At 41.4% G+C, this 24,059-nt stretch overlaps 2 protein-coding genes across 2 annotated transcripts in view; both read right to left on the bottom strand.

The window, feature by feature from the left end:
* arfgef2 (ADP-ribosylation factor guanine nucleotide-exchange factor 2 (brefeldin A-inhibited)) overlaps nucleotides 1-17,568 on the bottom strand; it is a 32,513-nt gene extending 14,945 nt beyond the window's left edge. The window contains exons 1-21 of the mRNA XM_024293028.2: nucleotides 17,239-17,568; nucleotides 14,135-14,165; nucleotides 12,021-12,144; nucleotides 10,478-10,624; nucleotides 9,820-9,999; nucleotides 8,192-8,501; nucleotides 7,978-8,112; nucleotides 7,772-7,899; nucleotides 6,151-6,284; nucleotides 5,495-5,729; nucleotides 5,318-5,417; nucleotides 4,734-4,873; nucleotides 3,590-3,698; nucleotides 3,324-3,510; nucleotides 2,085-2,196; nucleotides 1,807-2,012; nucleotides 1,632-1,716; nucleotides 854-1,025; nucleotides 615-766; nucleotides 381-509; nucleotides 154-312 (exon numbers count right to left, since the gene is read on the bottom strand). Of these exons, the coding sequence (XP_024148796.1) occupies nucleotides 154-312; nucleotides 381-509; nucleotides 615-766; nucleotides 854-1,025; nucleotides 1,632-1,716; nucleotides 1,807-2,012; nucleotides 2,085-2,196; nucleotides 3,324-3,510; nucleotides 3,590-3,698; nucleotides 4,734-4,873; nucleotides 5,318-5,417; nucleotides 5,495-5,729; nucleotides 6,151-6,284; nucleotides 7,772-7,899; nucleotides 7,978-8,112; nucleotides 8,192-8,501; nucleotides 9,820-9,999; nucleotides 10,478-10,624; nucleotides 12,021-12,144; nucleotides 14,135-14,165; nucleotides 17,239-17,401 (3,138 nt within the window). The 5' untranslated portion in view covers nucleotides 17,402-17,568. The remainder of the gene's footprint in view (nucleotides 1-153; nucleotides 313-380; nucleotides 510-614; nucleotides 767-853; nucleotides 1,026-1,631; nucleotides 1,717-1,806; nucleotides 2,013-2,084; nucleotides 2,197-3,323; nucleotides 3,511-3,589; nucleotides 3,699-4,733; nucleotides 4,874-5,317; nucleotides 5,418-5,494; nucleotides 5,730-6,150; nucleotides 6,285-7,771; nucleotides 7,900-7,977; nucleotides 8,113-8,191; nucleotides 8,502-9,819; nucleotides 10,000-10,477; nucleotides 10,625-12,020; nucleotides 12,145-14,134; nucleotides 14,166-17,238) is intronic.
* Nucleotides 17,569-19,235: 1,667 nt separating this feature from the next.
* pard6b (par-6 partitioning defective 6 homolog beta (C. elegans)) overlaps nucleotides 19,236-24,059 on the bottom strand; it is a 23,496-nt gene continuing 18,672 nt past the window's right edge. The window contains exon 3 of the mRNA XM_024293034.2: nucleotides 19,236-21,040. Within this exon, the coding sequence (XP_024148802.1) occupies nucleotides 20,124-21,040 (917 nt within the window). The 3' untranslated portion in view covers nucleotides 19,236-20,123. The remainder of the gene's footprint in view (nucleotides 21,041-24,059) is intronic.

Here is a 24,059-nt window from a genome sequence, read left to right on the forward strand (position 1 = left end):
AAATATTTAGTTATTTAAAGTCATAGATCGGTAAAAAGACCTAATATATTAAATAGAATTGTGACTTGTGAATTGTTGATTTGAATTTATGAATTTGACTCAAAGCCCAAATCAGAAGGATATTTATAGGAAAAAGAAACGTGATGGGTTCACCTCGTGCCAGGAGTTGCCCAGGTAGTTCCCGTCAGTGTGAGCCACAGTGATCAGCGTCTTGATGGTGTCAATGTTCTTCTGCTTCATCTCGGTGATGCTGGAGCTGGCGGTCAGCAGAGTAAACCGGGCCAAGGCCTGGACATAAGCATCTCGCTCCAGCTGCAGACAGGAGACACGTTAATGCCTCATTGTGGCTCCATGAACAAAGAACCAGCACTCCTTCAGACCTGCATGCTGAAGATGCAGGCGATCCTGATGGCACATCTGATGCCCTCCAGACACAGCGAGGCCACCTCTGGATCGTCACAGTCCTGAAGTCCCACGCTGAACGCCGCCAGCAACGGAGTCCACGCCAGCTACAGTTATGGACACACGTGAAGAGTTCAACCACAGCAGAAGGCCAAGCTCCTAAAAACCACCACGGATCTGGACCTGCAACTCTGCTTCAAGGGACGTCTAACCTTGAACATCGGCCTGACGTGCTCCAGGTGTTTGGCGCTGAAGAACGGCGCCTGAGCGTGGCTCACCGCCTCCATCAGAGCCTTGGCGGTCTTCGCCATCTGCTCCATCTCCATGTTGTACAGAAGACGGCGCTGCTTCTCATTGGCCACACCTACAGGAGGAGGGATGTCAGCAAAAAAAAAAAACACAGTCTGAACTGAAAGCTGCTAAAACTTTGGAGCGTGGTGGACGTTCTTACTCTGCTTGCTCGACTTGGGAGTGATGGAAAACTCTTTGCTCTCCTTCATCGCAATCTTTTTGCCGGCGATCTCATCGTAAATGGAGGAGAGGTACTCCTCTGGGAGGTCCTTACTGTCGTTGATGCCGCGGTTCATCTTGATGTACTGCTCTTTAGTCATTTTGTTCTTTACCTGAAACCGTTCAAAGATAAAGACAGTCAGTCAAAGGAATTAAAACAGAGAAAACATCATTTATTTACACTGAGGCTGATAAATCACTTCTATGGTATTTAGTCTGATCAGGCAGAACATTTAACCTGTTTTTCAGACGACAGCTTTGAAGGTACGCAGATATGTGTTTAGGACGTATAGATTGATGGGAAAACACTGAGAAAAGCAATGTGTATAACTAACGGTTGTTTTAATCAGCCTGCATTCATCCAATCACATTTTAATGAGATGCTGTGTCTCTTCATTACTCCGCTACTCCGTTTACATCCCATAATGCCCAGCTACAGTGGTCATTTTGGTCCACTTGTTCCACTCTGAGTCCGTCGGCAAAAACAATCCCCGATAATAATCGACTTCCATTGTCCAATTCCAATTTAATCTTTAACAAATTTGGACTTTAGGTGATCTCCCCATCTATAAAAAAACAGCAGTTGCTTGTACCTGTGCTTGTACTGTTACAAGGAGAATAAATGCTTCTGATTCTGATTGAATAAAGATCCATCATGGCATTCTGCAGGCTTTAGTGAGACGATAACTCAGGTGTGCTCTGATGACATTTGGTCTCACCTGAGGACTGTGCAGGTCGGTGGTGAGCATGATGATGGAGTACGCCAGCACGTAGGCGGTGTCTGCACTGGCAAACAAGGTCTGCCTGCAGACGAGGAACGGATCAGGACAGTCAGTGTTTGTGATGTAAATGCAGGAAATTCTGCTGGCTGTTCCAAGGGAACAAGGCTCTCACCCCTGGTTACATTCAAGGTAGCGAGCAGCAAACTTCTCCATCAGCCTGTCGATCTTCTGGGCTTCCCCGGGCAACCTGAACCCTTCCAGGAAGGCTCTGAGGGCAGAGACGAAGTCCCGCCCGCAGAAGTCCAGCTGGTCCACGTAGCTGTACATCACCTCTTTGTTGAACTTGTTGTTCTCACCCAGGAACTCTCCCACCTGCGTCTGTGAAAGGACACATGGTCAAGACTTGGCTTGATCTTCTTTTGAGAAAGCAGAAGTTCTGCGAGTCCTCACTGTGTCCAGTCGGTCCTCCTGCTGTAAGAACTGGGCCACGTCCTGAGCGGTGGTGCCCAGCATGCCCTGGTCCTGCAGGTACTGCATGCCACGCTTCGGCTTCTTGTTGAAACTGCAGGGGAAAATAACCGTTTCTATCATCCATGGATCTGATTTCAACTGAAAAACTGTTTTAATGATTCCCTAAACCACATATGTCAAAGTCAAGACCCAGGGGCCGGAGCCAGCCCTCCAGATCACTTTATTTTATTGTTATTAATTATCTTGCTCTTATTTCTAACTTGTATAATTTTGACAAAGTATATTTTTATGGAGAGTAAAATATTGAAAGTTATTTAAGGTTTAAGTTGATTTTTTTAAGGAATAATAATCCTGTCTGTCTTTAGTCACAGTAATGCTAAAAAGTTACATTTTTAAAGGTAAAAAATGTTAATTTTAGAGTGTTCAATAAATGTTTATCCTGTTTAGCTCGTGACCTAAGGTGTGCTTTGGATTTGGGCCCCCTGTGTGCATGAGTTTGACACCTCTGCACAAATCAAAATCAAAATCAATCAGAAATCACCTAAAGTCAAATGATAATTTTTTGCTTAATTTGTACATTTTCATGCAGATTTCTGTTGTTTTTTCAAACAAAAATCAAATTTTTAAAACATTTGACAAATTTGATTTTTAAAACCCCTCGATATATTGCAGTTTGCTTTTCATGGCCTTGCTATTTAGTGGATTCTTTTTTGAGTTATGTTTTGCATTGTGTTCTGTGTCCTGATTGGCTGTGAATAACTGTCAATCACATCCATGCTGCATCTCTTGTACAGAATCTGTACAGTTTTCTACATAAATCTTTGATTCTATAAAACTGAACTTTAATTTCTATGAAAGTTTAGTTTTAGCAAGAAAGAAAATGTTAACATCTAAGAAAAGTGTATAAAGAGTGTAGTGAGGACTTTTACAGCCTTAAAACATCTAGAATTGTGTTCAAAATATACATTTCTGTAATTAAAATCAATTTGTCCAAATTTTTTTTCCAAAAACTGTGACTTTCTGAAGTCAACATTTCATTATTCAAGTAATTACCATGTTAGCATTTAACTCCTACAGCTCAGACAAAACTGATTTAAATAAAATCTTCTCCTCGTAGATGCTGCAGTTTTGAAATGAAATGCTGTTTCTGCTTTAATGTTGGTCATGGAAGAGGGTAAAATGTTTGACGTAGGTCCTCCTGTCGTGAGCCGCACTCACAGTTCGATGCCGTGCTCGATGATGTCCTTCTGCTGCTTGATGACCTCGTACTGCTCCGGGTGGTCCGCCTGCGACATGGGGATGCTGGAGACGGTGGAGTCCAGCGAGCTGATGCTGTCTCGGCGGCCGGCCAGCTGCTCCGGGAGCTTTAGCTCCACCCCCTCGCCGTCAGACGGATGCTCCTGACCTGGAAGGGAATAACAGACCTTCAGCTGCAGGTTCCTGATAGATCGGACTCTGAGGAACGTCTTGTGCTGGTCACTCACCCAGGTTGGTCTGAAGGTTTGGATTGACGTACATGTCTTTGCTCCACTCCACCATACATTTGAGAATGGAGACGAGGCACTCCAGGCCCTTCTTACGCAGACTCAGCTCCTTCAGGAGTCACAGAAAGATTTCAATCATTTTTTTACTCAAAACCCCAAAAAATGTATGTCAATCAAAGCAGAGGAAACTCAACAGAAGATGTGGTTTCAGGAGATCCTTAAAAAAACACAGAACTGTATACCTAAATAAAAAAAAAAACTTCTGCATCATTTGTAAAGTAGATAAACCTCAAACATTAAAGCAGATTGATTTTATTGATGCACAGAAAAATAAGGACTTCTTGTTGAAAGTAAAGACCGTACATACCAAGAAACATCTAAATTTAAATATTTCTGTCTCATGAGATTATTTCACAAACAGATGACAACCATTGACCGTATATGAGAACTGGACTGAGTGACTCCTCCCCCTCACCAAACAGGAAGTAAACACTGGCTCCAAAAAGCCGAAACCATTTAGACTTCTTTAGAGAAATAAACCATTCTTGATCTGATACTTTTTTAAATTTATTTTTAATGGGATGTAAATGGCAAACACTGAATTCTAAGAAAAAAAAAATAATAAAAATTGTTTTATTTTTTGTCTTATCAACGACAAAATAATCCTACTTTAAGAGAACATGCCTTGGGGGCTGGAATCGTATTCTTAGATATAATTTTTTAGGAAGACTATATAACTAACCCCATTTTTAGATTTTTTTATTTGTTTTTTGCTTATTTAAATTAAATGTTTCAAATTTTAAGATTTTTTTATTATTATTATTTCTATGGGGCCAGTTTTTTGTTGTTGTTTTTTTAGCTAAAAACAGGTCATGTAACCTCAGTATAATTTTTCTGCTCAGTTGTACCAAATAAATATAACTTATCTGAAAATTAAACAAAAATACAAGATTTTAGGGTCTAGCAGTGAAAGGTAAAGCACAGATAGATTTAACATATATTATATTGTCGGAATGATAACAAGACATTCTTCAAGATGGCATTCAGATCTCAAAATGAAACATTAAAACCACAAAAAAAGAGAACAAACAAAGGAATTGTGTGTCTGAAGGGTATCTCAGTGAGACCTTCTGAGCTCTCGTACCTGCAGAGGAGTCATCCCGAGCTCCTGGCCACTCCTCCCCTGAGCGATCTTGGACAGATCGTTTACAAGACGCTCAAAAATATTAGCGGCGTTCAAGTCGCAGTCGTAGTTTACGTAGATGTCGACCACACACTGAGCGTCTGAGAGGACAGAGACTTGAGTAAATACAGATTACACCTTCTTCATTTTCATTTTTATAAGATGTTTTTCTAAGAATTCAAAGATAATCCAGTAGATTACAAAGCACTTTCAACCTTTTAGTGTGAAAAACATGAAAGCAACTTTACCGCTGCAATGCAGCACAGTGTGAGAAGAACCACAAACATCCATCAGCATTTTTTAAAAAAAGATTCAAGCTGTCTTCACATTTTTGCTGCACGTTCCTCTGCAAATTACAGATAAATCTGAATCTTTGATGAATTTTACTTTTAAAATGGAAGCAAGAATTGAGAGTCAATCAAACTTGATATCCAGTGAAGCAAAATAAAAGGACGACAGGACATCTGTACATTTCTACCCATGAACCTCAGGAGATCTGTGGCCCCTCAGGGTTTAGAGCTGGAGCCTCTTTGGAGGACCCGTACCTGCACAGATGCGCGTGAGCGTCTGGATCACCATCCACTTGTGCTCAAAGGAGCTGGTTGAAGTCTCCAAGATGGTCAAGAAGATCTCCCGAAAGAACACCTGTGAGAAGGACCAGCGGCGGTAAAAATTCAGCGTTATGTCACGCAGGTCGATTCATATCTCAGTTTTTTTTTTACCTCGATCTGCATCTTCAGGTGGACCTTGAAGTGGGAGAGCAGTGTGAGGAAGATGGCCAGCGACAGCTCGAACACTTCGGGCACAGACGACACGCCGTTTTTGGACAGAGCCACGCACAGGTACTGCTTGATGGCGTTCACAAACATCTCGTGGGTGCGAAAGACGGGACCGGCCCCCTGCAGCACGGAGAGCAGCAGCTGGAGGGAAACGATCTTTGAACGCAGCTCATGAGACCTGAGGAGGAGGAGAAAGTCACGTTTAAAGAGTATCTGTCAACGATTACATATCATTTACAAAGATGTCTGGTTCGTGAGTTCTGCTCGACTGTAACAGGAACAGAACCACAGCAGGACAGAGGAGCAGCTTCAAAGTGTGAAAATAAAAATAAACAACATGTCATTGCAACATTTTTCTGATGATAGCAGATATATAAAAAAAATTAGCTTAAATTTGATTTGTGTATTTCTTTATTCAAACTGTTGTGAATAACAGAATCAGACAAAAAAAATACAGTTTGAAATTTTTTAATTTAAAGACAAATCATAACTAAAAGATCACTGGTAAGACTGAAAATAGATCAAAAGATGATTGAATCTCACAAAAGCATAGGCCTTCATCTGATCAAGTACCAGACAAAAAGACAGAGAAGTCTCACTTGGGGTCTGGAGGTCCGTCAGCAAGCGGCTTCATGGAGAGTTTGCACAGAGAGCGAAACACCAGGAAGGCGTCTTTCTGCAGGATGTGAGAGAAGCGCGCGGAGCTGTGCGGACCCTGCAGAGCTTCAGCGTCCTGGAAGAGTCAAAGACGGTCAGAGAAAATCTAAACTTCCACTTGCTAAAAGTTTCTGACAAGATAAAACAAACAAAAAAAAAAAAACTTTAAACTACAATTTAATGCATTTTATTTCATGCATTTGAACCCCTTGATGCAAATTGATGCAGATATGTATTAAACTGCTTCCTATTCAAACTTTACTTAATTTAGCATCTACTTGAAAACAAACAGGTAAGTGAAAATGTCTTTTTCATGGGTTGAAACCCAGCAGGAACTTCTCTACGTGCAGGTTCTCCTTGTGCATGTGGAGGTTTTCTCCAAGTACTCCAGTTTCCTCCTACAGTCCTACAACATGCTTTATAGGTTCATTTATTATTCTAACCAGATGTGTCAAAGTCAAGGCCCGGGGGCCGGATCCGGCCCGTCAGGTAATTATATCCGGTCCTTCAGATAATTTTATTTAATTGTTATAATGGCCCAATGTTATCATACCCCAATTTCTAACTTGTATAATTTGACAAAAATTGGCGTTCACACTAGCTACACGCTAGCTGTTTTGGCTAACCTAAGTTTTTTTTTTCACACTAGCATTATCGCAAGTAATGCTATATATCTAGTTCATAATTATGATAAAGAGTTACATTTTAAAGTTTTTAAAGTTTAGTTTTAGAGTTTTCAATAAATGTTTATCCTGTTCAGCCCGCGACCCGAGTTGTGTTTTGGATCTTGGCCCCCTGTGGGATTGAGTTCGACACCCCTGCTCTAAATTGTCTCCTGGGTGAGCGTGTGTGTATGTGGCCCTGAGACGGACTGGAGGCTTGTCCAGTGTATTCTCTGCCCTTGCCCAGTGGTAGCTGGTACAGGCTCCAGCAACCTAATGACCCCAAAAGGGGCAAAGCAGTTTTGGAAAATAAATTAAATAAATTAGTTAAATTAAATTCAATGCTATCCAACAGGTAAAGTAAGTCATCGGGACAATTAAAGGTAAAAGCTCATTTAAGAAAAAAAACTTTGATTAGAGGATTTTTTTATAATCAGCAGAACAAAAACTGAAAATAAAAACTCAGTTGGAACAGTTGAAGGTTTTTTCTAGACACTGAGTCATCAAATCCCAACTCCTCTTACAAAACTGTCCTCGACTGCGGCTGAAGCAGTTAAACCAGTGAAGTCTAATATCCTCTTCAGCAGGACTGCCCTGCAGCATGAAGGCAGGTCTAGCCTCTAATCATCAACCAGCAGCTGTGGACTCTGAGCTGACCTGTTCATTAAGGTCACACCGACTCCACCTAATAAAAAACTAAAGCCTCTGATATGAAGAAAGTTCTTTCCAAACAAGCGTCTCTCTCTCTCTCTGTGAAGCAGCGTCTTCTGCTTCTGGACCCAGAAGCCATGAGAAGACGACACAGGAAGACGTAAAACTATAATTCTGCTTCATCACTGAAGACCTGCTCCTTCATGGAGATGCTTCCATGAAAACATCAAGTGTAAGGGGCGGGGCTTACCAGCATGTCCGTGGAGGAAACGGAGGAGCGGTCCTCGATGAAGCCGTTCATCTGCTGACCTTCTGTCCTGAATGTGGGCGGGGTGACCTCCGTCTGTTCAGGTGGGGCGGGGGCCGGGGCCTCCTCACCTGAAGGTTGTTTCAGAGCTTTAATTTTTAAATAAATTGATCAGGAGCTGAAGAGAGGTGGGTGCAAGAGGTGCATACCTGTTCCCCCGAGGTTGGACTGACTCTCTTCCTCCTGCTCTGCTGGATTTGATTCGCCGTCTCGTTGCTCCTCCCTCTCAGTTTGTTCTGATGCTGTTGGATGAATCTCTGCAGCGTCGTCTTCAAAAACAGAGTCTGACAGAAACACGAAGGACGCCAGATTCAAACATCGACAGTCAGCCGGGACTCGATCAGAAAGGAAACCTCGACACACCTCTGGACGGCGTGACACGCTCTTCTCCGTTCATCGGAGCCACGCCCCCCTCAGGTTCTCCGTTGACGGGAGGCGGGTCCGCTGCCTGGTCCTGGTTGAGCTCAGGGGCTCCAGGTGGGGGGGTGGAGTGGGAAGGGGTGCTGTTGGTGAGATCTGGGATGCTAGCTGCCGGGGACGGGGAGCTCTGGGGTTCTGGTGTCGGGGTTCGGTCTGACCGAGGGGAACCGGACCGTCGGCTGCCTGGGACTGGGGAGGGGTTCTGCTGGGGTAGACGCAGGCGCTCCATCTCCTGCTCCTGAGCCTCCAGAGCCTGTGAGAGCCACAGCGGAAGAAGAAAATACAAGAGGCAGGTGAACACATTCATCTGGGTCAAACAGGAAGTTGTGTCTGTTCTACGCAGATGAAAAACGACACAAAAAGAAAAAAAAATGTTCTGACAGTTCTGTTGGTCCAGCAGCTAAAACAGGAAAATGTCGTCTTTAATAATAAAATGCTATAATACTTGAATAGAAATGAGCAGAAACAGCAAAAAATATGTGCTTCTGCTAAAAAATATTTTCTTTTGGGTGAAGAAAATGTAAATAATTTAATAATTATTTCATTAAATAAAACAATAATTTAATATTTTTGAAAGGGTTACTTCCGTTTTGTTTGTTTCTTAGTTAATGTGTGGCTTAAGTGCACCTAAGAGTGTGAGAATCCAGGCCTCAAGGGCCGGTGTCCTCCATGTTTTCCATAACCTGCCATTGAAGCTCCTTATTGGCTGAACACACCTGAACCAGGTGATCAGCAGCAGAAAAGGCAGGATTTCTGGAGAACCAGCAGGAGGCCGGCCGTCCTATGTCACCCCTGACATAGAAGATAAAATTATGTAAAGGTTTACAAATCCCTGCTTACCTCAAGAGTTCTTGTTAACTTAATTTACTTGTACACTTAATTCAAAAGGTACAAATTTCCAATATGAAACAAAACTTTGGTAAAAAGTTTGATCTTTTCCGATTGCTGCTTTTATTTTTATGTTATGCTGCTAAACGAAGAACAGTAGAGGGGAGTTTCTAAAAATATCTCTGCCTTGTTATTGTTCTATTACATTAGCATTTTCTACAGGATGATAAACTAATAAATTAATGTTTATGTTCAGGTTAACAGCAGCAGGAAAAAGGATGATGGATCACTAACGCAGACATGAGGTATAAAAAGAGATAAATTGAAGTTTTGTCTCAGGTTTAAGCTGCAGTTTGGCACAGGAAGTCTTATTTTGAAAGGAACCTCTGTGCAAAGTAAACAATTTCACATTGAGAACATGCTAGTTTCTCCTATTTCTATGATTATTCATGCCAAAAAAATCAAAATATAATTGATTATCTATTATAAAAGTCAATATATAATGATTGCAAAGCAGGATCAAATTTTCCTAAAGGGATTGGAGCTCCTGCTGGGTTTTGATCAGGAAAAAATGGGACCAAACTCTATTACGGTTAAAGGTTGCAGACCTCTGGTTTCATCCATCAGGATCTAAAATCAACCAATCCTGAAGCTCTGCCTGCTAACCGTACTTAAATCAGAGCTCTGCCTGCAGTGTGTGACGCGCAGACGCTGAGCAGACATGAACAGAGAGTCAGACTGACGGCCTGGTTTTCCATGCGGGTGAAGATGACGTTTAGCATCTGCGTGAGCGTGGCCTTGGCTGTGGTCTGGTTGATGAGGTTGCGGCTGGCCAGGTAGATGTTGTAACAGGTCCGGACGGTGAGCAGCACCGTGCCCTCGTGAATCTCGATGTGCGGGGAGGTGACCGCCGTCAGCAGGGCCTGGACGGAGGCAGAGAGGAGGAAGAGAATTGACAGCTTATCTGACGGGACGTCTTGTTTGAAACATGCGGTTGCACCTGCTGATTCACTGCTCTACTTCCCCGTTTTTTTAGCTGCAAAAAACATTATTGTAAACTTCCTATTCCACACAACTGTCTCTATAGAGCAGAGCAGGCTTCTTTTGGTAAAATATCATATAAAATGGTCTCCAGATAAAACAGAGCCTCCTGGAGGACTGTTTTCCACACATCAGGATGTGCATGACGGACCAGAACAAGCACGGAGACAAGAAGACCACAAAGAAAAACAGCTTTAGCAGGAATTAAAAGTGTCTGCTTTAGACTAGTCAGGTGTTAAAACTAGGGAGTAAAGCCACAATCATGAATGTAATCAATCACTAGAGCAGCTCCTCCTGCCCCTCAGCTCAGTGTTCCTCTGGAAGATAGATGGATGGAACATTAAACACATGGAGATGTACCTTGATGATCTGGAGCTGGACTCCCTCGTCCGTTTGTGGGCCCTGGAAGCAGTTGCAGATGGTTTCCACCAGCCGGTCGATCAGCCTCTTGCCGGGGCTTCGGCTGTCCGGAGCGTTGCCCGTGATGTGACCGTAAGCGATGAGCTTCTGCAGAGAGACGGAGGACAGCTTTTCCTTCACATCCCAACATGAAAGATCATCTTTCAGGTTGTAGTCTGATAAGAGCAGCCAAATAAACATGGTGGTTTGATCCTCTCACGTTCAAATTAGCTCTGAATAAGACAGGTGGGGTGTTTGAATTTAACTCCGAAAATGTAAAAACTTTATTGACAAAAATCAACGAGAATCAGAAAAGTGAACGTTAAGTCTCACATGCTGACAGCTTATGAATAAATTCTTCATTTTTGAAGTAAAAACGTTTAGCAATCTTTTCCAGAAAGTTCTGAAAGTGAAGATGAAAGATTTACCTTCATTATTACTTGCTTTTTAGCAAGTATATCAAAACAATTTGTCTCACTTTATTGTTGTTGTATTGTAATACACAAATGATTTATTGAACCGTGAGCCAAAAATCAAGATTTGAACTGAATCAGGAAGAAATTGCATAACTGCATCCCTAAAAGAAATTAAATATATATTTTTACATTATTACTCTGGTTTTAACAATTTTAACACTCTTTTATAATTGTTATTTTTTTTTAACTTATGCACCTTTTTGTGTATTTGTTTATTATTTAGTTGCAATTTCTTAGTTTTTTTTGTTTTTTTACTAAAGTGTAAATTATTATTAGCTGTAAACTTAGTCGGTATTAGTTGTAAATTAACTAGCTGTAAACTCATTTTTTTTATTTCACTGTACATGTGACAGTGAGAAATGAAGCATCCATCCATCTTTTTCTGTAGTCTGTACCTGCACTCACAATAAAAAATAAAAACTATTGAGTGTTTCGTGTCTCTGAGATCTCCTGAGGGCAGGAAGCTGGTGGATTCAGATGCAAACTACGTGGAAAAACCAGGAAAATTAAATTGAAAAGCCAGTTTGTGACCACGGGTCTTTGAAATTTCCCTGAAGCCGTTATAGCGTTATTATAGCTACGTTATTTCACTCTTTTGTTTGTTTTTGCTGCATGTGTAAATTTCTGCGTTTACGGTCTTAAGTCGAAGCTCTGAACAGGCCGGCCCGTCTTGTTCCTTTTCCAACTATTCTCCTGCTGATTACCGGTAGCTCCATCAGGACTTTCCACATTGGGTCAAACTGAACACCTGATCCGGGACAGCAGAGAGGAAAGCCGGGCCAAGCGGGGCGGTGTTTCTGAGGGAGGAGGGCGGTGCAGCTGCGACGTGAAGCAGGGATGATGGCAGATAAAACCGACGGACTGTCAGCACAATGCAGAAGTATCTACAGCCATTGTTGTCGGTGCAGACCAGACGTGTGAAACAGGTGGAGCAAGATTTCAGCCTCGCACCGCCCTGCAGCGTGCAGGCGGGAACACGAGCGTGGAAAGGCTAAAGGTGGGGAATCTGATCGGCAGCAAACATTTACCTGAAGGCAGTCCAGAGAGGTGCTGACGATGCGGGGGCACTTCGACTGACAGGCCAGCTCGAAGGGCAGCACGTATTTGTCCGCCTCGATGTAGTTGGCTTTGGGAGGAACCACTGTGCCATCTCTGGAAGACAACAGGAACATCTTGATGAGGATGAAAAACTCGTTCTACCCTTGTGTTTTTATCTGTCCAGGTCGTTATTGGAAATAAGAACTTGTTCCTAATAGCTTAGCTGGTTAAATAAAGGTTTAATAATAATAATAGTCTGGAAGTTGAGTGCTGGGACTGAAGATATGTTTGAATTTACTCCCCAACACCTAGAAGACCTTTTAGTGCAGAACTATAAAGATGTTAATGCAAATAATGCAATGCAAATATGACGTCACCAAAGCAAAAACCTAATAAACATGAACACTTTATGAAATGATTACAATACACATGTAAAAGAATTAGATTTCCCTGTGTCTGTAAGTTGTTTTTCATTTGATTGCATCTATTTCTGTCTCACTGATCAGCATGGGCATTGAGTTTTCAAGGAAAAGTATCGAATAAGCTTCATAAGCTTCTGCCTTTTCCCTTTTCATTGGTCGTTTGTTTGTATTGTGTATTGTGTCGACCTTCCAAGGGGCAAACTAAACCAATAAAAATGAAATATAAGTTTAATTATGAATCCACTTGGCTCTAAAGATGAACATTTAAATGTATACATTTAATTTTCTTTTTTAATGACAACCAGTTCAAATGCAATGCATTGTGGTCTATATTCACCAAACTTAGTGGGCATTGATTGGTTATTGTGGAGACTTCTGGGATTTTGAGAATTGTAGATATAAAGACCCTAACAAAAGGAAAAACTTCCTATATAGTGGACTGAGTAGTGAGGTAATTCAGATACAAACTAAAAGTCTTCAACTTCACCTGGATGAATGAGAAACTATTAACAAACTCCATCATTTTTTAGTAGCATCTTAAAAGAATAAACTCCAGCTTTAAAGTTGATGTCTCTGCTTTAAAGACCCACTCCAATGAAAATTAATCTTATAAAGGAATTTATGATTATTTCTTTATTCAAACTTTTGTGAATCAGGAGCAGATTAATTTTTTTTAAGAGCTTATTTGCAACATAGAAAAAGCCTCCATTCTGATGCATCCACTATTAGACGACTAGATCCATGAACGTCTTTGTTCTCCTCGTCTGAATCAAAACTGCACGCCTGGATAGCTCCGATATCGCTCGCCACTTTTGTTGCACCAATGTTAGGTTGGGGGTGTGAATCTAGCCTGAAAGCATGTAAACAGACAGCTCTCAGCAATGGGTAAGGAAAAGGAGGGTGTGGTTACTCCACACCAACAGTCCCGTCCACAACTCAGAGGTGAATTTCTGATCAACTCCTGCTGCTCTGCAGAAACTATGTCCTAAGCTAACATTAGCACAAACTTCTTAGCTAAATGTTTTCTGTGCATCTCTGTAAGCTCTACCCCTTCAGAGTGAAATGTCTCTGCTGAAGGGAACTTCTGTTGTCTAAAGAGATCAAGTCTTTCTGCAGACATGTAGAAATGCTAACTTTACTGGGACGAGAAAGAGCATCGTACAGGTTGGAATTAGAGTCAGAGTGGAGTAGTGAATTTGGGAGCGTTCAGCACCACAAAATGCACTTTAGTTATATGTGAGTCAGTGAGATCAAAACTTTATCTTTAGTAAAAAGTAGTTTATTTGATTCAGATGCCGACCTCATTTGATTTAATCTTGTTTTAATGTCAAACTAATAAAGGAAAGAAGCTGCACAATTTAATAAACTATCATCCCAATTGTCTTCATTTTTTTAATTAGCATATAGCTTAAACATTTCAAGTTTTAAGGTAATCATGGGTAAGATGGGTGTTTTATATCCAATTTACATATGACCAGATTAGTTGACTAATCAGAAAAATAATTGGTCGATTTAACTACTGAAATAATCGGTTGTGGCAGCTCTATCAGAGAAGGACTTCAAATTACCTGGAGGATGATTTTAAAATATAAAATCCCTCAAATTACAGAGAAGCAGCTGATGATCAACAACATTTCAAGGCAAAAAATAAAAAATCCACTTTAGAATGAAGGAATACTCACTTCTGCTTCTCCAGTTCTTCTTTGATTTCATCTATAAACAAAAGCAAATAAAAGATTAAAAGTCATTCAGAAGTGAGCATCAATGTGTGAATGGAAAATGTGAGTCCAGTGGATTCACTTGTTTGCAGACGAGTATTATTTTGACAGTCTGGCTTCATCTTATTTGTAGAGCATCTTTCAACAAAAACTCAAAGAGCACAAGGTGTGTGACACAAAAGACACAAAGAGTCAAACAATAAAAGTCATAAAAAACAATGGACTAAATCTAACAATCAAAAGAAGAATATAAAATGAAAGGAAAAGTTGTGGCTAATAGTTGAAGACTGCATTAAAAGATTCAGAAAAGGTGAAAAAATGTACAAATGAAATGTAAAAGCTATAAAATACTTAAAAAACAAATAAATAAATTAATTAAATGAGTTATGTGAGTAAGTAAATGAATGGTAAGTCTTTAATTTACATCTAAAAATATCCATCATTGCAAAAACTCTGTATGTTTTTCTGAAGTCTTTTCTCTCAAAGTTTTATTGATCTTTTTTTTATCATTTCATTGCTCCTCCTTATATTCAAAGCTCGTGATCAGGTGGAAGTGCAAAGTTGCCGCACACACTGACGCACACGAATTCCCTTAAAAATGCAAAAGCACAACCAGCTAAACTGCTCATCAGTTCTGCTAAAAAGTTGCACAACTTTTGACCAGAACTGTCCCAGTGTTGTGATAATATCCATATTTAGGTACGGGGAGTTCGACCCGTCATTTCCTGAGACGGTTATTCTCTCTGATGATGCAGACGTGAACACAGGACCCGGATGAAAACACTTTCTAATGAAGTCGTCCAGCCGAGCTCCTCTCAGCTCGAGTTCCGTGTCTAATCAGTTACACGGGAAATACCAGAAATTTAAAGCACAGTTAATATTTATTTAACGAGAGGAGAGCTCAAGAGTCAAAAAAACCTAAAAAAAAGGGGACTTTTGTTACCCTGATAATGATTCAAGCCCAATGAAACGAAATCAATCCTTTTTATATGATTATTACCAAGAAAACAGCTGTGTGAATGGAAAAATGAACAAAAATCCCCCAAAAATAAACCGAATGTCTAGAAATCTCATGTCAAAGAAAGCAAACCTGCAAACTGAAGTGTTTATATTCATGATGATGGAACTGTATCCTTCAGTTCATTTAACATTATTTAGAAAAAATCCACAAGAATAAAATTTACTAAAACATAATTTTTGACATAAAAAATAAATCATTTTTGCTACTAGAATAACCGTTTTTGTCTGTAATTTCCAATCTAATGCCCAAATTAAAGCAGCGTTTTCTTCTGTCGCTGCTGGCTCACTGGGTCATTTAGAGACTGAATTAAAGAGACCGCCGAGGGTCGGCAGCTCGGCCTGAAGATCCAGACGTCTGCGGTAATGACAGCATCTTAACAAGCAGTCACATCGACATGTCGTTAGGAGCATCAGTCCAGCAGTAAAGTCCAGACTAAGAGACCAATGATGCTCTAAATGTCTCTAAACATCTGATTAAAAAACTAAACAGAACTCAAGTCTCCTTAAAATGATCGAACCCTGCTTTCCTGGACATCACGTAAAATGAAAAGAATTTCTAACAAGCTAAGATCACTAATAAATAGGTTTGTGAAGCAAGTCGGGGCTTTATAGGTGCATTATTACCATTTATTTAGATAATAGGTTGACCTTTATTTTTTTAATCTTCTGAAAACAGTGCAGTTAAATTCATACCAGGAGAAGTCTTTTCACAAGTTTAATTTAAATAATCTGTTTATCCAATTTAGATAGACATCCAACCTAAAGTGGCACAAATTCTGAATATTTTAAGTTTTGGATTCATCTTAATCCATATTAGTTTTGTTTTTACAGACACAATTAAAGACAATAGTGCCATAAAATGCTGTAGAGCGGTCTAACAGGTTAGGCTGCTGAACATCAATGTTGAAATATGGAATTGGATATCAAATCAATAAACCCATTTACGATTTTATTTCATTTAAAGTTTGATTTTGTAGTTTTGGTTAAAAATATTCATTTTTTGTTCTGAAAAATGTGTTTCACACAAATATAAGTTTGAAATAAAATGCTGAAACTTTTATATATATATATATATATATATATATATATATATATATTCATAACAAAACAGTGTGTTATAAAATAAGCATTAAAAGTAAAAATCAATCAATAGAATTGAGTGTTTTCTTACTGATAGTTCTGCTTTTTTGTTTGTTTTAAATCTGGGTCCAACAGTCATAACTTAAACAGAGCATGGAGGTTAAAAATATCAGCTTCCAATCCCCCAAACACGATGAAGCTGTCATCATGAGGTCATCCCCCTCCACCATAAAGATGGTTTGATCAGGTGAGGCTTTCAGTAGCTTCTGTGGGGCTGATGAGGTGAAATGAGACACAAAGGTGACGCGCGGAGCCGAGAAAAGGAGATCTACCTCCATCATGAATAATGAGAGGAGGTCGCTTGGAGTCAGCACACCTCAAACTCCCCACTCAGGAGAAGTTTAAAGCCACTTCACAGCCTGACAAAGTCACACAGACTCTTCTATAAGCTGCACAGGCTCGTGCCAGAACCCCGCGTGACACTTAGGTTGGCTCCGTGCTGATGAATGAGCCCTGGCACCTCAAACAGCACAACGTTCCGATGTGTGTAACATTATCCGGGTAGCAGGGACGTCAGAGGATCCGGGAGAGAGGCGGCCTCCTGCGTGTGGGTGCAGGGCAGGACCGGGCTGTCTGACCGGCGGCAGTGCTACGTACAACTCTGGGATTGGTCTGTTTAGCTAGCTTAACTAGCTGTCACGCGCTAACAACATCTACGCCCGTTTGTCTGTTGACGTCCGCACTGTTGAAATGCGCTAAAAACGAGTTTATGTTCAGACACAGAGGTGATGGAAACATAGCAAAGGGGGTTGTCGCCGTTTAACGACAAAAAAATAAGAAAACAAGCCGATAAAAGGCCAATGAATGCGCTACAGCTAGCTAACTTACTGTTTCCAACAAGCACATCGACTCAAAAAAAAAAGCGGCACTCACGCGGGTTTCACCAAAGCAGAGTCCAAAACACCTACCGAGCGCCACCTGACAGGCTTTCCGCAGCTGGCTGTGCTGGCTCCTCTTCACCTCCTTATCCGACAGGATTTTCTCCAGCGCCCTAGACAGAAACATGCTCTTGGTTTTGCTGTTTGCCGCCTCAGACTGCGAGTGCTGCTGCGGAGGCCGCGGTTGCTGCATCGCTCGGACTCTCAGGCCGTCATGTTCCGCCAGGACCCGCGGCTGCAGGTGACGAGGAAAGCTAACGAACGGCGGGCTCGCAGTGTCCAGCAGGGTTCCTGTCTCAGCTCAGCGTCGCCATGCTGGTTAGACGTCACGTCACGTGATATTCAGCTGTCTCGACAAAAAGGAAACTCCCACACTCGGAAATTAAAACGTAAGCCTCACACCATGTCTAAAATAAATAAGATGGTCTAAAGACAGCTAATTTATTTTCATAATAAACAAAACAAATTCATATTTAATGTTTTAAGAAGTAGACAGCACTTCCGGTTTCCATCACTACATTTGACCTCAATTGGCCACTAGGTGGCGACAAACTCTTCATAATGAGAATTAATGAAACATTTTCTGCATATTTTCCACATTTCTTCCAAAAATTTTGTTTTATAGATACTTTGAACATTCCAGCTATCCATAAACACAACAGACACTTAACAGCAGATATTGCTACATATTAGTTTATTTTATCCAGCTCCACCATCAGCAGTTTACACCTGTTTGTGTGTGTACATCTCATTTATAGTGATAGAAACATACACAGCATTGATATGAAAATACTGACATTCATTAAAAATCTATATCATAGGATTTAACAGGCAAGCAAAAGTCATTGCTCCATCATTTAAACAAAATCAGACTAGAAGAAAAACATTTGCCTATGTTGAGGTTGCTAATCCCCCCAATAAAATTCACAGTATTAAAAAAATAGCAACAGATCTGATACCGTAGCAACAGTCTTAAAAATCACCTAGTTAAATGACCTTAAATGGGTAAAAGGAATCTATCGTACCTTGAGATTTTTTCGGCCAGGAAAAATCATGAATACACAGAAAAAGATGTTGTTGTAAAAAAATGCAGATAAAATATAATAGAATAAATAAAACTGTTGCTGTGGTTACAATCCCAGTGCCATGTGATGAAGTTAGATATAAAGTAAATAAATTACAGTGATTAGTAAAAGATTCAGATGCATGTTGGGAATGAAAGAAGACCCGCCACCTTTTGCTCCAAAAGGACAGTTTGTTTGAGCTTTTAGCTAAAGAATGTGTCGTACGTCTAATTTGAGTTAATCTGTATGATTTTTATACTACAAATGCAGAGATTACTAAGTGTTTACACAACTCTGAATGCCTTTCAATGGAACTGAGCACTTAAGAGCAGAGGTATGCTACAAATAAACAGATAAAAAAAAGACACCTGCAAAGCAGTTGGCAGCAATGTGCAAAAAGTCTTCTGATAAATGAATTCGCTTCATGATTAAGAACTTCATAAACAGCCAGAGCACAGGTAAGAGCACAGGTGAGCGCAAACAGCTGTGCCTCACCTTTAACAAACATGGAAACTGAATTATTTTGTGTGGTTGGATGCGTGTTTGCTTCTCCTGTGACCAGGGTGTGTTCAGGGACTGTCAAATGACCACCTAAAATAAATATCAATGGGTATGTTTCAATGCGAGTCATTATTTGTTCAGAATGGAACTCTAATAGAAGCAAGTTGGAGATTAAAATGCTTCATATGCAAAGAGATGTTGAAAACATTAAAGACCCACTCTGAAAATACTGCTTTTAACAAGTTCCTGGGGGATTTTTCTGATGACGGTGGACAAATATAAGGAAAATTAAGATTACAATTATATTTCTGAGTATTTCTTTAATAAAGTTGTGAGATGAAAAATGCAGTTTGAAAGGAGCTCATCTGTGACATAAAAAAAGACACGGGGTGGGCCACAAGCTCTCAGCAATAGGAAGGGGGGGTTGCTCTGCGCCAAAAGCTCCGCCCACAACTCATTTCTAATGAACTCCTGCTGCTCTGCAAAAAATATGTCCTAGAAAATTATAGTTTATGGCATGATGATGATTAAAAAACACTGGAAACGTTTTTACAATAGGTCAAAACATGATCAGAGTGGGTCTTTAAACGCGTCACAACATAAAAGCATGAAACACATTAAAAACGTGGTCAGAAATGACAAACATTTGAACAGGAAGCAGGAATAGCTTGTTTTAGAAAAGGCGCGGGAGTCATAAAAGCTGGGTAGAGACCTCGGACAAATGTGTCAGAGTTTCTGAATTCTAAAGATGCAATCTCAGTACAGGCTGAACTAAAGCTTCATTGTTAAAAAAAAACAAAAAAAAAAACGTTGTAGTCGGTCCATCCGTTTTACAGAGAGGTCAAATGATGAGTTTAAAAGCATCTTTAGCGTTTTCCTCATAGGACATAAAAGGCATTAAAAGCAGTACGATGGAGGGTTTGATTGACATGTCTCTGACTTAAGTAGATTTAATTATAACTATTTATGGTTTCTATGCTGTAAAACTACAGGTGTGTGTGTGTGTGTGTGAGTGGGGGGGGGTGTTATCACTGACTGATTAAAACTAAACTACTGAGGAAATGAACTTGTGGGGTTTGAAAGAAATGCTTCTTTTGGACTTCTGCTTCTTCCTTCACATTTGTGCAGAGCCAGGAGGGAGGGGGGCGTGGGGGGTGTCACCTCTTTGGCACACATGCATGATCCTTGGCATGTAGAGAAGTGTGGTGTTTTCCTTCACGTGTCGGTGTAGTCCTGTTTCTCTGGAACAGTCGCTGCCTGACGGGGCAAAGGGGGATATTATTTTCTGGTCTGTGATGCCCCATCGCCCCCCCTGAGTGTTTGTTTTCCAGTTTAGTTAGTGCCCGTAGGCTACAGCGTTATAACCGTGCCCTCCTCCTCCAGGCTCCGCCTTGCTCTGTCTGGCGACGGCGTGGCGGAGTTGGCGTTGGTGTTGTTCAGCGATCCGCTGCTGTTGCTGGCAGGCAGAGTCCCGTTGGTGTGGATGGAGAAGGCGGAGCTGAAGTTGGTGGCAGTGCGGAGGTTGAGGTGTGGTTCGTAGCGAGGCAGAGAGGGCATGCTGTAGTTGGAAGAGGTGCGTCGGATGGGCTCGGCCTCGCCGCCGGCCTCGATCACCAGGTCTTCTTCGTCCTCATCACTCTCCAGCTCCCCAGCGGAGAAGTTCTGAATGATGTGTGAGGGCACAGAGGCCGTGGCGCCATGCGCAGAGTAGCCGTAGTGGCTGGCGCCGCTGTCCGACGAGCGCCCTGAACTACCGGATGCAGCCCCGCCTCCCCCTCCGCTCCGAACCACATTGTTTCTCTGGTTGGCGGGCTTCACTGTGATGATGAGGTTGTGGCTGTTCGCAATCATCATGTCCGTCACCTGATCCAGAGACTTGCCGGCCACCTCGATGCCGTTCACCTCTAGGACCTCGTCGTTCACCGCCAGCAGGCCGGTGCTCTCCGCCAGCCCGCCAGGAACCAGGCGAGAGATGAAAATGGCCGGGACCTTCTCTAGGCCCTGCGGAGTGACCCGCACGCTGGAGCCGTCGCGGATGTAGAAGCCCAGCGGCTTCTCCTGACCGTGCTTGTACAAGCGCACGCGTCTGTGCGTCTCCGGAAGGATGTCCACATCGATGATGGACGACACCGGACGGAAGTCTTTCGGGAGGCTGATGATCACCGGGGGTTTCTTCTTGGTGGCGTCCGGCCGCAGAAGAACGGCAGAGAGAACAGTGTTCTTCTTCCTGGTCAGCGAGTCGGTAGCAAACGTGTTTTCAGCTTCTTCTGCAAAACGAGAGAGAGGAAGAACAGAAGGGAAAGAGGAAAGAAACAAATGGTTGTTAATTCTCCATGAAACACTTTCACATCAAAGTATTATCTTCACCAGATTTCTGTTTCATCATCTCATCTTTGAGCCTGATGCAACACTAATGGTTATGAACACACTAAAGACGCTTTTTCATCAGAAAGAATAATTTGTCATTCAGAAATTACCCAACACTTTCTGTGAACGACTCCCCAGGTTGACCTAAAGATGAATTATGAGTCTGAGTCTGTGACAGAAGCCTGGAAATGACGATCAATCATACATGAAACCACAAGAACCCCCAGTTAATGAGCTGCAGCCAAACGGTTATCAATGTTTCTGATCAATTCCAGTTAAGACACGGATAGTAATCAAAGTGACTTCATTCTTCAGAGTTCAAACTACTACAATATCAGTTAAGTTTTTACATTCACTTAAAATTACAACAGCCTGCTCACAGAGAGCTTCATGGTGAAGGCGCTGCCAGGAAAGCGCAGCCACAAGGTAGCGATGAGAATAGAGAAACTTTGTTAGTGTTGAGTGTTTAAAGATGCATATTAGTAGACCATTAAAATAATCGCAGCCTTATTTCCAAATAAAGTAAATTATTCTCAAAAGACATTTAAAGCTGCAGCTATATTCTGTTATGGCGTTGATGTTTTTGGTGGTTGGAGTTACATACAAGTCTGTCACCTGAAGGCGTCGCTCTAAAGAGCTTTAGGAGAAGCAAGTGAAGCCCGTCAAAGAGTGACAGGTCAACAGGACAGAGCGAGGGAAAAGTTGAACCTTGGATCTGTAATAGTTAACCAGCACTATGTAAGCTGCAGCTAAACATTAACATCACTGCCACTTTTTATTTTATTTTTATCTTTTTTAATCTTAGAAGTTCATATTCTTTCTAAGGCTTTCACCCTCAAAGTGATTCATTTTTACAGGAAAATGATTTATAAATAAAGTTTTCTGGGATTGAACATGTGACTTCTCCTGCACAGTGCATGTGAGAAATCTGGGAAAGTATCTGTTCAGGTGGGACAGACTCCAGCTCTCAGGTTCTGACAGGTCCACGCCCCACCGCTCCATCCAAAATCGAAGACAAAGCTCTGATTGTCCCGACAGGTGAGTCAGTCTAACATTTCAGTTCCCATCGGGAGAGAGTTCAGCGTGCATGCTGAGACGACGTCTTTACCAGCTCTGAACTTAGAAACCCCACAAGGAGAGGGCAGTAGCAGCGTCAGGGGAACTTCCTCATGTGTTTTCTTCAGGACTGCAGTGCTGGCTCTTTGGTTTGTTTTGGTTTTAGCTTTACAGCTGCATAATAACAAGTCCATCAGACTGGACACATCTCAGGCTACTGGAAAGGCAACATGGAGATCAGGAAGTAGACTGTGAGCATTCAAACAGCATCACATCCGGGTTTCTCCGTCAGTGTGAATGGGTCATTCCTAAACCATTTCTAAGTCAAGCCTCACTCCACTGGACGAAGCTCCAAACATCTGTGGTTCATCTCTGCACAATAATGATACCTGAGCCCACAGGAAGAGCTGCTGACAGAAACCCAACCCTCTGAGAAACTATGGCTACATTATAGCTTATTAGAGCGCAGAAAGCCGGCCTCTTAGTCTAATTAGTTACTGAGGAACGGCAGCCACGAACACCATCGCTTTCCTTTTTTCTTCTCTAAAATACCATTAACAGAGATGGTTAACTAAGATAAAAAGATTCATAAATATTTTATCTACTTTACCTCTTTACCCCAAGTCATGATTTCCACAGAAAAACTTTTAACTGTTTACTAATGTGCACAAACAGCTAAATGAAGACGTGTCCAGCAACATGGGATTAAATAAACTAAATCTTTACAGAACTTTATTTAATCACTTTTTAAAAACCAGGAAATACGGCGGTCTACATTTTTTTGGAAGTATTTCTTAGTAATAATATACCACATTTGTACAAATCATGAACTAACGCATAAAAGCCAGAAAGAATATCAATATATTAAATGTCCAATTGTAACTACTTAAACCGCTTCTTCATGACATTAACAGCCTCCCTGTTTCTCTGCTTATTTCTTTCCATTTTAATTTGCATGTTTGTTCCATAGAGGAAACCAAAGATTGAACCACAGTGGTTGCACATGAATTCATATATGTAGTGGTGCTGGTACATTTGGTAGAGCAGTAAAGGTAGTAAAGCGCTATGTGTTGTGACTGTCATTGGTGCAGAATTCACACACAGCTGAAGGCAAAGCAGAACCATGTCTGAGTCTGAATACTCAGGAAACAACAGTAGCATCTCAGAAAATGCAGCAGAGTTTAATTTTTAATGTTATTGTAAACTGTTTAAAGACTGCAAGTTATTTGATGTGTACATAGTACCTGGTATAGGCGCCTACAGACGGATGTGCCAAACGTTTACTTTTCATTTACAAATATGGATTTTCTTAAAGGGGTCCTGTATTTCTCCCACGAAAATAATCCAAAGTTCTTCAAAGATGGATGCGCATATGATATATCTGCCTTTAGTAGGTCTGGCCATCTCTACACTCCTCCACAACACAAACACAAGCGGCTTCTGCACGGCTGTTGGGGGGGGCTCCTCTTAAGGGAGCGCCGTGGAAAGAGTACCAATTTGAGCTGGAATTTATTGAAGACAGGACACAACTGGAATATATACGATATTCTGCATTAAAAGTTTGTTTTGCTGATTATCACTGGGTAAGGGGATAAACTCAGTGTTATGTTAGTCTGGGGGCGGAGCTTGCAGCACAGACTCTTCCTGGAGGGAGCTGCTGGCATCGATCTTACATCAGCAGTTTTCACCCGCTCGTTTTTGTGGGTACGGGAGGGGCTGCTGCAGACTGGGCAGGTTTTTAGAGGATTACTCTTAAATGTATGAACGGATCAAAATACCACTTTGGGGTTCTTTATAGTGAGGAATGAACAGTGAAACGCATTTAAAACCTCAAAAAGTAGAATTTTCATGGTAGGGCCCCTT

This window comes from Oryzias melastigma, linkage group LG7 (genome assembly GCF_002922805.2).
Source record: "Oryzias melastigma strain HK-1 linkage group LG7, ASM292280v2, whole genome shotgun sequence".
Taxonomy (NCBI): Eukaryota; Metazoa; Chordata; class Actinopteri; order Beloniformes; family Adrianichthyidae; genus Oryzias; species Oryzias melastigma.